The following is an 18,119-nucleotide window of genomic DNA, read 5'->3' as shown; positions in this document are numbered from 1 at the left end:
GATGTACTCACCATAGCAGTAACATCCAATATACTTTTGTGCTTAAATTCATTAAATGTTAGGTCACTTCTTACAAGGATATCTCTGTCCCCACCTCCAATGGACACTAAAGGGACATTCATGAGTGAACTCCTTAATCTATATTTCCATGCTTCATGAATCATTTTATAAAATTCTGCTGTTTTTTCATCAAGCACAATCACTATAAACAGAAACAACATATATTTAGATAATAGACAACATATATTAGAATCAAGCTTAAATTATAGTGACAAAAACTAATTACAAACTATTTTGTGAAATTCAGTTATTTTTTGATCAAGTACAATCACTATCAACAAAAACTAACTTTTAAGCAGTGTATCATGAATAATTTAATTTCTAGTAATGAATAATTCTAAGTTTCATGAATAACTTAAAAAAACTATTTAATAAAATTTGAACTATTCTAATCAGTGACTATCTTTACCAAGAAAAACAATGCACATTTAAACAGTGATAAGAAGGGGCTTAAATTATAGAGTCAAAAATCAAATACGAATTATTTTGTAAAATTCTGGTATCCAATACAATCACCATAAACAAAAATTACTAAGCTTAAGTATGATAAAAACCACACTTGTGAATTTTTTTGTAAAATTACCTTCTCTTCTAATTGAGTGTAATTGCTATGCATAAAAACAATGTATATAATTAGGTAGTGATAAAACTAGAGTGAATCTAAAAACAATCAGGCTAGAAAGACAGATAATGTAAATCTGAATTGATTAACTCGTTAGTGGGAGTGATACCATGTAATTTTTACAACAGAGAATTAGCATATTAATGAAAGATAAGAACTGTAATTATATTAAAGTTAAAACAAAAATGACTAAAAATATAAATAAGTAAAAAATGGAACAGAAAAAAAATCTGTAAATACAACTATCATAGAGCGCATGGTCTTGAGAATTTTAAACAGCATCTAGGGATCCTCATAAGGCAGAAAAGGAATTCTCTCACATGTTTACCTAAGAAAAAAGGGTAGTTTCCTTATGTCACTAATTTTCAAACAATTTTTGTATTATTGGAAAAGTTATTTTAGTTTTAAATTTATGGCTGAATACATTTTTTGAAAATCTATTATAAGAACTTTCAAAATGTTTTAACTTAGAACCTTTTGTATCTAGGTTTTATATGGCTCTTCTAGGTGATGTTGCAACAAGATACTGGATGGATAGCTGATTCCTATTTATTAGGATGGATATCATGTAGTACATCTAATAATGTGCTTTAAAAGTCTTTCTTTTCTATAGTTTGAAATCTCTCAAAAGACATTTATATTATGTACACGGATGCAGATGAGTACAAATTGATCTAGTAAACTTTCGTATTACAAATCACATTATAATTATTTTGATGTTGAATCAGAAATATTTGATTTTTCTTTTAATTGAAATTTGGACAACAAGATTCAAAATGACAAATTATCTAATTCCATCTTGAAAAATTCATCATTCTAATATTTTTAATTGCTTAACTACATAATCTGAAGGCTAAAACAAAACAATTGGCATAAATTGCTTTAACTGGCCTAAACCACAGAAAGTTGAGAAGTTTTAAAATAATTTTAATGGGAGGCAAATATATAATAAATGAAATTTTTTTTAAATAAATAAGAGAATTGGTCTGCTAATACAAATTGGCAAAGTAGAATTTGATTGAAATTCAAAATTTTAGTCACACTCAAGTATGATAAATTCAGAATTTTAGTCACACTCAAGTATGATATATTTGGTTTATTACTTATTAAATTAATTAGAAATCTTATGCATTTTAAACTCAAACCCAATGTGGTCAAGATAATAAAAAATATGATAAATATTATTTGATCATTGAAATTTGGGAGCATAATAAGTTACAATGAATTATATTTTCCCCTGTTCATTAAATAAATAATTAATAAAACAAGTAAAAAGCACAGAGTAATGTAATAACATACCAGGTGCTTTAAGAGGTGCTGCTAAAGTGATGATTAATGAAATAATAGATGAATCAAATGAAGGAAGAGAAAATATAGCTTCGGAAAGAACACCACCCTGAAAAATAATAATTTTGCAGGTTCCAAGGAGAATCCTCTACATTTACATTTAACAAGATGTATTTAACATACAGGTGAAGCAAAGATGTAAGTACATAATAATAATTTAAGATACAGGTGAAGCAAAGATGTATTACATAAAAAACAGTCATTATATTGTAAATATAGTAATCGTTTTGTCTTTCAAAAATCTCTTAATATTATCTCGATTAGAGAGTTTAACAATAGCTATTTTTAAAAGTAAAATTCGGTTAAGCAATGTCAACACCTACTTAAAATAATAAAATCTACAATAAAAATAAAGGTATATTAATATAATTGAGAATTCCATTGGACAACTTTAAACAAACCAACCCTGAAATTTAAAATTTGATAAAAAGTTTCGTTAATATATATTTAGTTTTGGAAGAAACTAATTGAATTAAGTGAGCTACTTTGTCTCACTCATAAAAACTCATATTTCAAAATTTTCAATGTAATAAAGCAAAAAAAAGGAAAAAAAAAGAGAGAAAAATAAAAAATAAAATTTGTCCTAGAAGTATTTTTTGTTCAATACTTCACAAGAAATGCAATCAGTGCCGCAAAACATATCATACACAAAAGAACAAAAACAATCAATGTATACATGTGATCTGATATATGTTTGCAACGTAAAATTCTAATTTGAAAACTATAATATAAGTTAAAAATAATATAATTTTTAAGAATAGTTATTGCAAGTAATAAAGTTTTTGAAAAAGTATTTTTCCCCCCAAGTATAGGTTCACATAAATAAAATAAAAGAAACTATCTTTATAACTTAGAAACCATTATATTTCTAAGTGAACAAAAAAAAAGAAAAAAGAAAAGAAAAAACTTGTGTTATCTTTTATCAACTTAATAAATTTGCCATAAAATGGCTAAAATAAATGAAATGGGATATAAAATATTTCTTACTGGCATATCATGAATAATACTATGTCTATAGAATAAAAAGAATTAATTATTAAATAAATAATCCTAAGAAACTGAAGCAGTGAGATATTATCCGATTGAAAACTTCTTGAAAATTGATTGCTTTAGAAATATACGTAAATGAAATGACATATTTCAAGCACATCAAACATAGGCTTCCATTTTCAAGACTTTACAGACATGAATATAATGAAACAAATGTGGTATGAGAAAAACGTAAAGTTGACATAAAGTCAACGAAAAATAAAATAAATAAAGGTAAGAAACAAAAACTAGAAAATCCACAGAAGCTAAGAGAGAAAAAAGGTGAGAAACAGAACAGCGACCAAAAGGGAAAATGCCTTTCTAAGCGTTATGAAGAAGTGTGGAGGAACTAATGTCTTTAAGAAGGGATGAAATGAATGAAACAAAATTCCAGGGTATCAAGATGAGCTGATATGACTGGTGTGGAAATAATTTTAGTATTATTAAAATTGAACCTAAGATTCCAACAATGTGAAGAGATTGAAGATATCTCGAGATAACCGAGACACCAATTGTGTTTCATTAGGTTCAAATTTAAAGAGCGTTTAGTTTTCCTGGTGTAGCCAAGGTTGCACTGACAAGAAATATGATAAATGCTCCAGCAACAATCAGCATTTATCACATTCGGGCCGGCATTTAAATTCACAACAGTTTTTTTTTTAACTCTTAAAATGTTAATGGAAAATTTGTGCAATAATTTCGTTGGTAAGCAGTGTTTCTCTTTTAAATAGAAGAAACTGGTTTGTGGTATCTATTAGCTCAATGAAAATTGAAGGATAAAATTCAAAACATGTATCATCAATAAACATAGCAATGAATTTCATTCAAAAAACAAAAATCAAAGATCATACCATTGAGTGACCAATCAGAATTATTTTTTTATTTGTTGGGTACATGTTGAGAATGTGGTTAATGCACTCATTCACAAAATCTAAAAATTGAAACATTTTATTTAAATGAAATTAGCATATAATTGTAAAAGCATAACACTAAATTAAAGACACTTATTCCCTTTAAAATTACGATAATTTTAAAAATGAAAATTTCTAATATGTGTTTATTATTTATAACTGGAGAGTACTATTGATACAAAACTACATCATCATAATATATTAATGATAATAATAATATACTAATGATAATAATAATAATAAATAAAAATATTGATGACAATTAGTAGAGATGTATTGATGATATTGTATTAGTATTGATGATAATTAGACAATTAGTAGAGTAAAGAAAAATATAAGGGAAAAAATTCTACAACATGCTTTAAACTTAAAATGTAGTAACTAGGACTGGGCGGTACATCGGAAAACATCGCTGTTGTGCAATCATCGCTGTTCCGATGTTCAAGCTGGGGTCTCTTTCAAAGCATTGGAAATTCTGATGTACCCTCGATGAGTACGATGATTACTGATGCATTGTAGAGCGATTCTCCTGATTCAACATTGATGTTCACAAGCACACACAAAGAGCATTTCCCTTCAATCTCGAGCAGGCAGCGATTGCCATGACGATCTTTCCTCGTGTATTTCTTCCTTCGCGAATCATCAAGCAATGACGTGTAGACCCGATGAAACTAGGAGTAAAAGTAACTCATCACCAAAGAACGGAAAAGTGCTTTCTTCAAATTGTGCAAATCCACTAAAAGTAAGGGATTCTCTGTGGATGATTGATGTTTTGCTACTTGATAATAGTTCAAGATTATTTTTGTCTTGTTGAAGAAAAGATCATTTATGATGGATATCTGTTCCATTAAGTTCCTTTCTTTATATATTTTACCTACTTAATTAAACTTTTCTTAGTTAAATCCGAAGAATCGCATTCCTTCAATATGGATAACATTTTTCCATACGTAATTTTGTATTAAGCTGAAATTTTTCATAAAGAACACGCTTTCAATCATTGAAAAATGATAATTATTATAGTTAGAAAATATAAAAAATCTAATATTTTTACAAAAAATTTTGGCAAACAAGTTTTTATATTGACAACTTATAAAATGGGAATTTTCTTTTCAAGACAGTCGTTTCGTTTTTTATTAGTTTTTCTTTCTTATGCATTTTTTTCCGGTTTGATTGCTATTCAATCCTTCTCAAATCATTCTTTATTTATAAAGATTTTTAAATAAGTATGCAGTTAAATTTTATTTTCACAAAACATAGTTTAGCAACATAATAATATATTAGGTTAGCAATAGCTATAAAAAATTTTTTTTAAATAAATTGATTTTTACAATACTGAAGCCATAATAATTAATTTCCATCTTATCTTTTTCCAGGAAATTTTGTTTTTATACTAATTTTTCTCCACTTCCTCAAAAATATTGAAGGCAGTAAATAAAAATTTTGGAGAATAAAAAGCATGGAGGTTTCACACATCGGCTGTTTTCTGTCTTTCTCAATACATGAAATTTTTTCTTTATCTTTTCTATTAAATTTTTATTTTTCTGTTTATAAATACTTTTATAATTATTGGGTCAATGCACCTTTTAAATTTTATTTCATTTTTATAGCTGTATCAATTTCACAAATGGTCGACATACTTTGCGGCTGGCCTCCCACACCCTCAGGTTGTTTTGTGATGTTCAGCATTTTTCTAACCACCCAGAATAACTTTTGATCTAATAATAGGATTTTTACATATTAGGACTTAATCTTAGCGGTTTGAGGGGGAGATTTCATATTTACTAATTAGTTAAAGGAGCGAATACTTTAAATTACGAAGTGAGGTACAAAAACGTACTTATCTGAATACATTTTTTGACGGATTATGATTCCTGACCCTTAAAATATAGGGCATCGCCACAATCTAAGGAATACAGTCTTAATAATTTGGTCAGGAGAGCGATCGAAAGTCAGGACCTCTTAATGGTAATGCTATTTTTTGCGTATTTCCCCCACATCACAAGAACTTTTTACGCGAATTGAAACATTTTAGCCCGCAATTATAAAATCCGTTTATCCAAAGATAATTTCATGCAAAATGATTTTCAATAATTTTTTTTTTTACTTTTTTGTTATGAATAGTCGAAAAATGCTTGAATTGTAAATTGGTAGAATAGTTTCTGAAAAATAAATTTAAAAAAAAATCAGACTTCCTTAAATCCGATTATTATGTTAAAAGTTATTCAAAGTCCTTTATTTTTTGCACTCTACAATAATCTGATACAAAACCAAATGTGAATACAGTAATTTAACATTGCAATGTATCGAAACATCACAATGTTTGATTGGCGATGCATTACGATGCTCAAATCTTAAACATCGCCCAGTCCTAGTAGTAACTTAAAATGAAATTAAGTGTTTTATAACGATTGAATATTAAAAATTTATAAGATTGTTATTTTGCTGAAACAAAAAAGGATTTGAAATCTTGGAAAGATGATAATTCTGATGAAATTTATATGAATATGTTTAGTATCAACATTATCGATTTTAAAATATATATAGTGTATGTTAAAATAGAATAATTTGATTTTAATTGGATTCTTAATTTCATATTGTTTACTTACATGTTTGTTCCATTAAAGTTCCACCGTAAAGCCCAGATATTTCCTGAAATAAAATTATTTTTAATAATGACATACATTTAATTCCCGAAATTCAACATATGCTTGATAAAGTGAGTAAGAATAATATTAGTAGAAAAAAAAAGCTCTGACATTGTAGGACTTAATGTATTGGAACTAATTTGAGTAATATCAAGGATAAGGTATCAGGGTGCGTAGCCAAATTACTCAACAAAAAATAAGCACCTTTTAAGCACTCAAAAAATATTTTCAAGCACTTTAAAAAAATATCATAATCAAGCAGGGTAGGAAAGCTTTTGACAATTTATGGTTTTATCTTGTTTTAACCGCCATGTCAAAAAAACAAAACCTTTTTGCATTGTTTTTTAATCATTTTATTGAAATTTTGAATCATATAAAACGAATGGCGTTTTCATATGCTACGGACTGACAAAGGGAAAATTGAGCACTTTTTAAAAACACCCAATGAAAAAAGCACCTTTAAGGGCTTTCAAAAAATGAAAATAACCACTTTTTAAAAAAGGTATACATATGCTACTAAGAATTAAACACAAATAAAGGTTCAAAAATGGATACACTATATCTTTGGTTCTATAAATAAGGACTTTTCGTAAAAGACAAAATGACAGGAGAAATTAATAAGATGAACAAGTTGCAGTAAGATAAAAAGTGATTTAAACAATAAGATACTTTTTTGATTAAATGACTTTTTTTCTTTTGACATATTCGTTTTCCAGCTTTCTCCTATTATTTTGTGTTTTGACACAGATGAAGGTATTTGTTAATAAAACTGAGACTAAGTCCATTTTCATTTCATTATTTGCTTTCGAAAAAAAAAAAAATTTTAATATTTTATCAAAGTTTACGAAATTCTGAAGAAAAAGATCCCTAACTGAAGAAAAGATTCCTAACTTAGACCTCTTTAATGAAGAATAAAGAATAACTTTTAATAGAACTTTACAGGAATAGATAAAAAAAATTAGCTTTTTTTCCTATAACCTATTCTTTTATCCGAAACGTGAAAACACTCATAGTTAGAATTTAAGGAAAATAATCATGTTGCACGTCAAATTAATGTTCAAAAAATTTTGTGTTATTAAGTTTTAAATTTTTTATAGTCCCACAGAATTGCAATAATTGTCATTTTAAAGTTTTGCCAAGAAGAGAATTTTTCTTGAAAAAAAAAATACTACTTTAAAAACTGAGACCTGAATTTACGAAAAAAAAAAGTGATTTATAAAATTTTTATGATAATCTGAGATGCAGTATCTTTTTTTTATTTGATTGAGTTGACACATATTGACCTATCAGTTTGTATAGTAGCAGCTTCTTAAAGAGGTTAAAAATAAAGCAATGAATAAATATAGATTTACTTCATTAAAATTTATTGTGAAAAAATTAAAATGGTTAGAGGAATGCAAAGAATGTCCCATTCTCAGAGCAACAGATGCCAGGGATCTAACTTGACGATGACTTCCAGCATTTCCAGGTATAAACAGGACTGGAATTCCAGATAATTTCCCATTTCTGTTTAAAAAAAATAATTTAAATAACATTAATAAACAGGAATACAATTTTGCACAGTTGTGTAAAGTTTTTTTTTCAGAAATCTTTATAGCTTAAAATTCAATCTTAATATATATGTGTTTTAAGTATAAAGTAGAATTTCTCAAACTGGTTATTGCAAAATAAAAAGTACATGCATTTAAAGAAATTAAAAACTATCACATATATATATCCTCATATTAATATATGAATTAATGAAATTACAGTATAGTTAAAAAGCAAAAAATTAATGTGCTAAAAGCACAGATGAAAATACAGAAATAGATATACAATAGATTTGGTTCAATAAACAAGCTCTTTTTGATGACACTACCTCATGTTGCAGTCAGAGTGCACTAAAGATGATGCTATGATTTACTTTTAGAGTTAAAAGAGAAGAAAATGTTATTTTAAGAAAAACAAGCAACTCAAATAAACAAACCTCTTCTCCCATTTTAAAGCTAACTAAATTTTATGATATAAAATTAAATGCAAACCTAAACAAAAAACATAATTGTTTATTTATTTAAAACAGCTTAATTAAATAGTGGTAATAAAATCATTCATAATTGGTAAATTTGTTTTTACACATAATTATATCAGTTGGGATAATTTTTATAGACATCAAATTTTACTCATAGAATCGTCTTTTCATGACGTCAACAGAAGTGGCATTTCCACACACACACAAACAAAAACAAAAAAAACTGAAATTAAAATCATTATTGAAAAATTATGTACCTTCAATCACACTTTTGAAGTCAATCGAAGTAACCTCTAAGAATGACCAACCCCATTTACTGTGGGTTGGAAACCCTGTGGCAGAATTTTCTTGGGATTTCTGCGACAAACCTCTCTAGCACTAATATCTTTCTGCAAGATGCTTTTAATAATAACAAGTATGCATGTTACTAATTGAATTTGAAGTAAGAGAAACGTTGCGTTCACAATAAAAAAAAATTTTTGAATAAAATAAAAATCGTATTTAATTTTTAAATGAATATGCAATGTTTTTTTTTATATATATATTATTCTAATACAATGGCGAGATTCTCCCATTTTGTACGAAGAAAACACACTAATTATTTCTTTTTTCGCATTTCGTAAAACATCATCTCTCAAAAAAAAATTACAAATCTTGTAATCCATAGCACTGACTGCTGAAAACAAGATCGACGGCGAAATCACGCTGATCGGACTCTTCAAAGGGAGGGGTGTTACTAAATGCTTGTTTCGTTTCGAGATTCGGATGTTGTAATAAATAATATCGTATTTAAAATATAGGATTTTAAAGACTGTGTGAAATAANCCCCCCCAAAAAAAGAAAAACCATAGAATCATTGTTTTAATTATTCATAAGCATGGTTCGAGTTCCCCATATTGTCAGAAATATATCGGGATACTTAAAAATCACGGGAAAATCAATATCAATAAACTGCCGAAAATACAATCTAAGCACTACATGGATTTGTGGTAGTACCGGCATAAAGTGAGAGCCTCAAAAAGAGATTATTTAATAGCGCAATTTAAATTTTACGTGTCGAAGTAATATTGGACTAAAAAATAACAGGAATTTTAAAAATCCCATGGAATTCAGTAGCATAGCACATTTAACAAAAAGCCGAAAAACGGTGAAATCGTCACAGTAAAAGTAAATAACTGATTTCAGTTTCGAGTATAATTAAGCTGTATAAGAAACATCGGGATTTGTTTCGCTTAAAAATACGAAAATAGAGCGTGGATTAACAAGAATATTGGCGCAAAATAAGCGTGTCAAAAGAATGATTTCTGGAGGGAAAAAAATCATTCAACATTTCTACATAAAAGAAATTTCTTTCCTCTGTGATGTGCTAAAAAGGCATCTTTTAATTATAATTTTAGAAAAAAAAAATTTCTGCAGAAAAGAAAACAAAAATTCCTTACTTCCTAACAGAAAACTCTTTCTGCAAGAACTCAGCAACATTCTGCGACAATGTCGCTGTGTCGCCGCGATTCTGCCACGGGGGTTGGAGAGTGGTCGCTACCGAGAGGTTTTACTGTAATAGAATTTTTCGAAATATGGAATGACTCCTAAAAATTAAGCTTGGTAGATGAAGAGTCTTCACCTACCAAACTTAATTTTTGGAAGCCATTCCATATCTTTACTCTTTATCTGTTAAATTTAATTCTTGGGAGTCATCCCATATATTGACCTATAAAACCTATTTTTAATTTATTCTGTAAGTATAATCAAGCAGGGAGATTCAAAAGTTTTAATGTACTTGGGGCAGGACCAAAAATGTAGGGAACTAGTTTAAAGTAATTCTGGAAAAAAGTCTGAATTTTTTTCTTCACATTGACAATGGCAGCACCTCAATTTCATTCAAAACCAAAAATATGATGTACCTTAAATACTAACAAAAAATATGGTTATTACATTGAAAATAATATTTAATTAAAAAAGTTATGTGTAAAGATAATAAGATTAAGTGTAAAAATAATGGTAAGATGAAAATATGATAAGTCAGGAGCAATGTATTTAAGAATATTTATTCCACCCAACTTAGCATTATTCGAAATATTTTCTCTCATTAAAAAAATTAAAGTATGTTAATAATTTTAAAAGTAAATAAAACTGTATTGAATACTTACTCGATTTCTTCAAAATATTTCCTGAAAATAAAAAAATAAAATTTAGATGAAAAATTGCAGTTCAAGCTAATTTTCTGAATATATTAGAGTACCACTCAAAAGTTTATTAACATTCTTTTCTAACCACGTTTAACTGTCTCAAAATGCAATTTTAGAATTTCTTTTTTAAAACCTGAACTAAATAGTAGCAGGGGAAGGTCCTCCATAATGCTGGTGTCATTTACAATAAATCAAGTTTTATAGTACAAAATAAAATTTGGGAGAAACCCCTTAGCATTTTGAGTTTTCATTCCAAATTTACAAAAACTATTAAGAAAATTATTAGACACTTTTTAAATTTTCAAAATAGTCAAATTAGACTTCTGTCACACGTTACTAAACGTGATTTAGAACATAATTAAAAAAAAAAAAAATTCCACTCATGCACAGTATGAAAGGATTAGTTTAAATGCTCACATCTTGCACAATTTTTTAAAAAAAAATTTTCAACTTTTAAAAGGAGATTTTTGCTTTTGACTAAAATGTTGAAGAATTTTTTTTGAATATTTCTACAACTGAAGTAATAAAATATAAGACAATTTTTTCTTCTTCCTTTTTATGAAAATGTGGATATTTCCATGAATACTGTAGCTAGGTTGATCAAATGTTTTGTAGTTCTTACATGTGATAGCCAATATAATCGATACAAGTTATTGCTGTATTGTTTGGCATTCAGTGCTCAAAAACACTCTTTTTTGTTCGTAATTTATAAACGATCCTTTAAAAAGCTTTAAACTGTATGGATTTATAAGAGAAATTGCATCACTCAAACACCTGTAAAGTTGTAAAATAGTTCTCTTAGTATTTCTTAAGAAATTTGAAAAAATGCAAAAATATGAAAGTGTCTCTTCCATTATTGTAGGGTAGTGCACTTTTTCAAAATTTGATTAGAAACAACAGTTATCCAACAAAAGTCCTTAAAATAATTGATTTGATTGAGTATTAAATTTATAAGTTATCTAAATAAATTTAATTCAGTTATCTAGTATTTGTTGAAATGAACAAATCCAATTGGGGCAAATCTGCAGCAATCAAAAATTAAAATTGGATCTATACTTTAGTGCAGATAGTTGATTTTATAAGCAACCAACAACCTCATCCAATATTCCATTAAATAATAATCAATAGATGTCAATAATTTTTATAAAAATCATGGAATTAAAATGTTCTATAAAAAATTTGGCCTTTTATTAATTATAATTGTTTATATCTATCAAAGCATGTTCAAGGAATGTGGATCAGTTACGATGTGGGAAGGTTTCAATGAAAAAACTAGGACTGATATCAATTCAGAACCATTCCGATAACCATTCAGAACAGCTAACATGAATTCAATGGGTTAAATTATCCAGTATGAATTTTGAATTATGCAGTATGAATTTTGAATTATGCGCAAATCCAGTTTTAAAGCCAATTCATGAAAACAAACAAATCAGATAGGGTTTTTAACTGCAGTATAAATGCACCTAAAAAAAATACACCCTACTACCCTGTATTCAGCTTTTTATATTTTGTTAATTGGCAAATTAGTTATGGATACATTTTTTAATCATTTTTGCAAACTAATTGTTAGTATATGACATCTATCTCCCTTCTACCTTTATATGCTCTTGTGTTTTATTTTGAAATATTTTTGCATGATTAAATTATGTTTAAATGAATCAGGCCTTATTTTTTTTTATTGCTCCTCACACTATAGTATTAATATATTTCGCTTTGACTATATTTATACAATATCCGATAACACTAAGTTTGCGCATTTAGTCATGGAAGGTGATGACGAGATATCTTGTGCATTGTAAATTTTTGAATTATTAATTAGTTTTTTTTTAAAGATTTAAATCATTTTAAAATTTGTAATTTTTCTTGTTCTCTTACTTAATATCCTTTTTTCGTAATCTTTCTTTATATTTCTTGTGTTATCTTTCATTATGAACTTGCAGCTAATGCACAATTAATCAAACTTAATTAAATTTTTCGTTTATTTTTTTTTTTTTTCTTATCAAGTAAAATGAAAAATGTTTCTTTGGTAAAATGAAGTACAATATAGAATTGTCTAAGTCATTGTCTAAGTTTGACTTACTCAATAAGACATATCTATGAACAAATAATCTTTCTCAGATACCACAGATCCTCATTCAGCAGCCTAAATCCCATATGATTCATGAAACACTTAAATAAACAAGGTTTTTAATCTAAATTATTAAACAATGTTAAAAACTCATGTCTCTCATTTTGCAGCCTGAATTTGAAAAATTTTCACATAATTTTTGAAATTCATACTTAAATAATATTTAATAAAAGTAAAAATCACTAATTTTTACTTCTAAGAATTTTCAAATTAAAAAAACTTGTAGCAGTTATTAACCATAAAATTACTTGTAATAACTATTTACTTATGTCTGACTATTGTAAGTAAATTATGTCATTTAGATACCCATTTTAAGATAAAGTGTCAAATTTAAAATCTAGTAATTTAATTGGCCTTTTAAAGATAAACAGGCTTAAATAATTTATTTTCGGAAAAAAATGTACTTATTTTATAATTATATTTGCAAATGTTAAATTAAAAGTTTTACAATTTTTAACAAAATATATTGATGTTTATAAAATTTGATTTGTGGTTAAACTCACTTTAAAATTTTTATATTTCTTAGCTTTACAAATTTTCATTGAAATTAAACAATTTTAAACCAAGAGTTCAAATATTATTTACATAAAAAAACAGAATTTAAAAAAAAATATGCTAGAATTGAAATATTTTTTTTAAACAATACTATAACTAATCTAATGTAATTGAATTAGGAATAATAACTTTATCACAACTAGAACATATAAGAACTAGAACATATAAGAAATAAATCTGAGTGAATGAAATGGTCAAAAAATTAAAAACAAAAGCTTGACATTTTGAATTCACTGTGTTTTTCTCATCTTAACAGTGAAAATAAATATTAATATTTACAAACTATATAATATTTTAAAGAAAATTTATGCCTACCCTTCACCGTACACATATAATGCATAGCGAGCAAATTTATTGAACTGATCAGGTTTTATAGGGATTCTCTGAAATAAATAAACACATTTTAGTACAAAAAACTTAAATTCATAATTGAAGATAAAAAATATCTCATTGCACAGAAACATGAGTGGCCCTCATTGTCAGGGGTTTTTAACTGAGGGGTAATTTAAACTAAAAATTATAAGAAAATGGAAATTTAAAGTTTGTTTTTCTTTTAAAAAAAGTTATCTATTTAAAAAACTAAAATCATTAAAAAATTTATTAATAATATCACTCCCCCCCCCCTGAGAAAAGAGATATTTAAGGAGTTGAGAATAATCCTAACAATGTAAATTTTTGTAATAGTGATCAGCGTTAAACTTTTAAAGACAGATAATTTTACCAGTGTCTAATTATTATTTAAACAGTGAAGTAACTTTTTTAAAAATGAAACATGACTGAAAAAGCAGTGTTTTTATGGGATTATTTTTACAAAAAAGACAAAGAGAGTGCATTTATAGGGATCAAAGGGCTACCCTTTTTTAAATGAAAACGCTTGAGGAGAACACTGTATGGCACATTGTAATACTTGAGTTCAATGGATTTTGTTTTGTTTTGTTTGAAGGGATACACTTCAAAAATTCTCTTTAATAGGTAAAATACTCCGAAAAAAAAATTTAATAACAAAAAATAACTTATGTACTTCTTTTAAAAGTTTAAGAAATGTTTTGTTTTCAATAATTAAAATTTCTTTAAAAAGTAAGTTATTATTGGTAATTTAATTATTTTTTATAGCTAAAATTAGCGTGTATAGCCTCTGGCATTTAAATAGTCAATAGCTGTGCGGTCTCAGTCTTCCAGTCAATAAATAATTCAAGAGTTTAACTATATCAGTTAGCATAAGAAATTTTATTCTGTATTTCAAATTAATTTGAATAAATTTGAAAAAAAAAATGCAAAAATTATAATAAGGCTACTTATTCAAAGTCAAATCCCTTTTTTTAAATTTTTATCAAAACATGCTAAAATTAAATATTGTTCAAAGACCTATGTCAGGAAAAATTTAATACATGCTATTCTCTAATTTTATTGAAGACAAAGTGCACAAAAATTAAAATGTGCTTTTAATTCAAAAATATTATGCATATACCTTAATAATTTTACTCTATTTAATTTTTAGGATAATATGATATTATTTATACTTGAGTAACAATTAGAAAATTAGAGTTTAAAAACCATATTTATTTCAGACCCCAAAAGCAAAAGAAATATTTATAAATATGAATAATATCTATACATCTTTTTGCAGTCTGTTTCACAAACAGGTTGTACCCACTAATTTGATTATAGAGTGAATTCTGAATCAGTACCTGATGAAGACAACTATCCTCGCAAAAAGGTTCTTTATTGCTGACAAAAGTTTAAAAATAAATGTTGTGTATCGCTCGGAGAGATATCTTTTGAGTTGGTCTTTCTTTGCCTTTTTTCTTTTTGGTTATGAAAAGCAACTTGAAGCTTATTTTTGCATTGATATCGATACGGAATTCTTCCCTATATCAGGGATGAAAGACTTCCGCGAAAAAGCAGAAATCCGCTTTTTTCTCCCAATTTTTAAAATTTCCGAACATTTTCTAAAAACTAAATTTTTTGGGGAGTCCAATGCGAGAAACCCAAGCCGCCCGAACGATAGTCAGACTTGGAACGAACTTTTTCTCCCCTGCAGTAGCCTCCTGAGAAAATAATCTTCAGACGAAAATGGGTGGAGCTTTGATAACCGCGACTTCCGCTGTAGAGTGAAAAGGAGTCTAAAGTAGTTTCGTTTCAACCTCCAATATTCAATTTCTAATTTTTTTTGGTCTGATTTTCGGAATTTTAAATATTAGGAACTGCGCCGGAATCTGCTAAAATCTCGATTCTTAATCAGACGATTTTAATATCTAACAACGATTTTCGTATTTAACTGATTTAAAAGTTACTTGTTGCGATTTTTTACGTGATTTAAAAATCGTACTAGCAATTCCCTCAATTCAAAAATCCAATATCGCGATTTGTATTCCCGCGAGTTTGAATTCCAACGTCGCAATTCGTATTCACGCATTTTTAAATCCAATATTGAGATTCGTTATCACGCACTTGTAATAGCAGACAGCGATTTTCGTATTTGTAAGGTATTTAAAAATTACTCATTGCGATTCGAATTCACATGATCTAAACATTATGCATCGGGATTCTTATTTATGCGATTTAAAAATTCAATATCGCAATTTGTATTTTCGTGTTTTTAAAATCTAACAGCGCGATTCATGTTCACGCGATATTAAGATTCAAATTCGCGACTCATATTCACGCGATTTTAAAAATCCAAAATCGGGATTCCTATTCACGCCATTTTAAAATCCATTATCGTGATTCATATTCACGTGATTTTTAGATCCAAAGTCATGATTCCTATTCACAAGATTTTAAAATCCAGTATCGCATTCCATATTCACGTGATTTTAAAATCTATTATCGCGTTTCATATTTACGTGATTTTAAAATCCAAAATAGCGATTCATATTTACGCTATTTTAAAATCCAATATCGTGATTCATATTCACGCGATTTTAAAATCTAATATTTCGGTTCGTTATCACGTAGTTGTAATAGCAGGCATCATTTTTCGTATTTGTATGCTATTTAAAAATTATGCATCGTAAGGTAAGAGGTAAGTTTTCTCTTGAATTAGTTACTGTAAAGATGTGATATTGTTCATTAATAAGTAATTTCATAGTCGTGACTTCCTAGAATTGCTTAATTTCCTTTAGTGATCAAAATTTTAAAATTATATTTAAAAAAATTTAAAGTTAACTGTCGAAATTTATCTGTCACTTTAAATATTATATAAAAATCTCCCGGCATAGTTAAAAGTTACTTTTATATATGTCATCAATATCACATAAAACACTCCCCCCCCCTCCTTCCAGTGATCTGCATTGTAAAAGTTCAGCTTCTTTTATTTTTGTACACTTTCATGCCTGCTATATAAGCATTAAGAAATAACTTTTTAAAAACCAGCAGAAGTAAATACCAACCTTAAATATATTTATTACATCAAACAAATAAATCAATGTGTTTGGGTTATAAAATTGTAACCTACATTATAACAGAAACGGAAAAAATATACACACCATTGTGAGAAAATTGGAAAGAAATATTCCGATAGTATTAAATAATAATCAAATATAAGACGAGTTTACAAAGCAGGTCATGAATAATAAATTGATTTATTATTTGTATATAAACTATGGAGCATACCATATATTCTGGGTATTCAAACATGTATGTCATCTCGCACATATTTTTTTCACGATGAGAATATAGTTGATAGATTCCGAACACTGCGATTACAAAGCTTAATACCGGCAAAATGAATTTGTTAATAATCTGAAACTCCATTTTTCGTAATTAATAAAAAAATATTGCCAGATTCCAAACTTAACGAAATTTATCGATTAGTTAAATTTTCTTAACTTGAAGCTTGGAAAATAAAAATGAATTTTTAATCAAGTCAATCAAACATTTTTTATTTCTTAAAATATGAAATATATTTCATAGTTATATCGAAGACCAACCGCAGGTGTGTATGAATGAGAACCGGATAAATGGGAAAATATTTTCCAGCGAAAAATTCTCCAATCAGCTTCTTGTTTGCAGGTGGAAAGAATCCCATCCAGTGAAAATGACCCTTAGAGTGGCCCGGACGACTTAAAATTAGTAATTTAAAAATTTTCTTTTCATTTTTTAAGTATGGATGGGTGGTTCAATGTAAATAATAACAAGCGTCCTTAAGCCGGAAGAAATTTAGAAAATTTCCGGTGTATCCCTCCGCTTATGTTATGACTACGAGGCGATGTGTGAACAAGCCTAATATTCTATGCAGTTTTGTTATTGTAATTTGGGTTCAAATCTAAACATAATTGTATTCATAAGAGCTTTCAGAAATGTATTCGCGATCGCAACGAACTATAGGGGGCGTTGTTGTATGAGACGCTTACCTGCGATTTCCATATGAACCGTCATTCAGTTACTCTGGAGACGTCGTTAATGTAGCGTGTAGCATTGCAACGTTCCTTCTTTAATGTGGCTTATTAAATTTAAAAAAGAAAAATGCTTGATCTTCTTTCTTGTACAACCGAAAACAAAATGGTATCTCTTTTTATTAGAGAAGGAATAAGGGTCTCGATTTGAGTTAAATCTACGATTTGAATTAGTTTCGTTTCTGATATTCTTATAAGAGTTAAAACCTAATGCCCGAGAAATAGTAT

At 27.6% G+C, this 18,119-nt stretch overlaps 1 protein-coding gene across 9 annotated transcripts in view; it reads right to left on the bottom strand.

The window, feature by feature from the left end:
• Positions 1-17,430, bottom strand: part of LOC107447798 (GPI inositol-deacylase) — a 78,379-nt gene extending 60,949 nt beyond the window's left edge. For 6 of the 9 annotated variants that reach the window (XR_011638023.1, XM_071186834.1, XM_071186835.1 and 3 more), the window contains exons 1-8: positions 17,110-17,430; positions 13,810-13,877; positions 10,770-10,790; positions 7,967-8,120; positions 6,576-6,618; positions 3,910-3,989; positions 1,982-2,078; positions 12-202 (exon numbers count right to left, since the gene is read on the bottom strand). Coding sequence is in view for 8 of the 9 variants with exons in the window: in XM_071186834.1 (XP_071042935.1) it covers positions 12-202; positions 1,982-2,078; positions 3,910-3,989; positions 6,576-6,618; positions 7,967-8,120; positions 10,770-10,790; positions 13,810-13,877; positions 17,110-17,250 (795 nt within the window). In the remaining variant the exon portion in view is untranslated. Of the gene's footprint in view, positions 1-11; positions 203-1,981; positions 2,079-3,909; positions 3,990-6,575; positions 6,619-7,966; positions 8,121-8,879; positions 9,015-10,769; positions 10,791-13,809; positions 13,878-17,109 lie in introns of those variants that run through there. The other 3 variants (XM_071186837.1, XM_071186840.1, XM_071186838.1) reach the window with 3 other exon arrangements.
• Positions 17,431-18,119: the final 689 nt, after the last annotated feature.

The sequence above is a fragment of the Parasteatoda tepidariorum genome, chromosome 10, assembly GCF_043381705.1.
Source record: "Parasteatoda tepidariorum isolate YZ-2023 chromosome 10, CAS_Ptep_4.0, whole genome shotgun sequence".
Classification (NCBI taxonomy): domain Eukaryota; kingdom Metazoa; phylum Arthropoda; class Arachnida; order Araneae; family Theridiidae; genus Parasteatoda; species Parasteatoda tepidariorum.
Note: the sequence above shows the minus strand (reverse complement) of the source record. Positions and strands in the feature narration are given on the sequence as shown.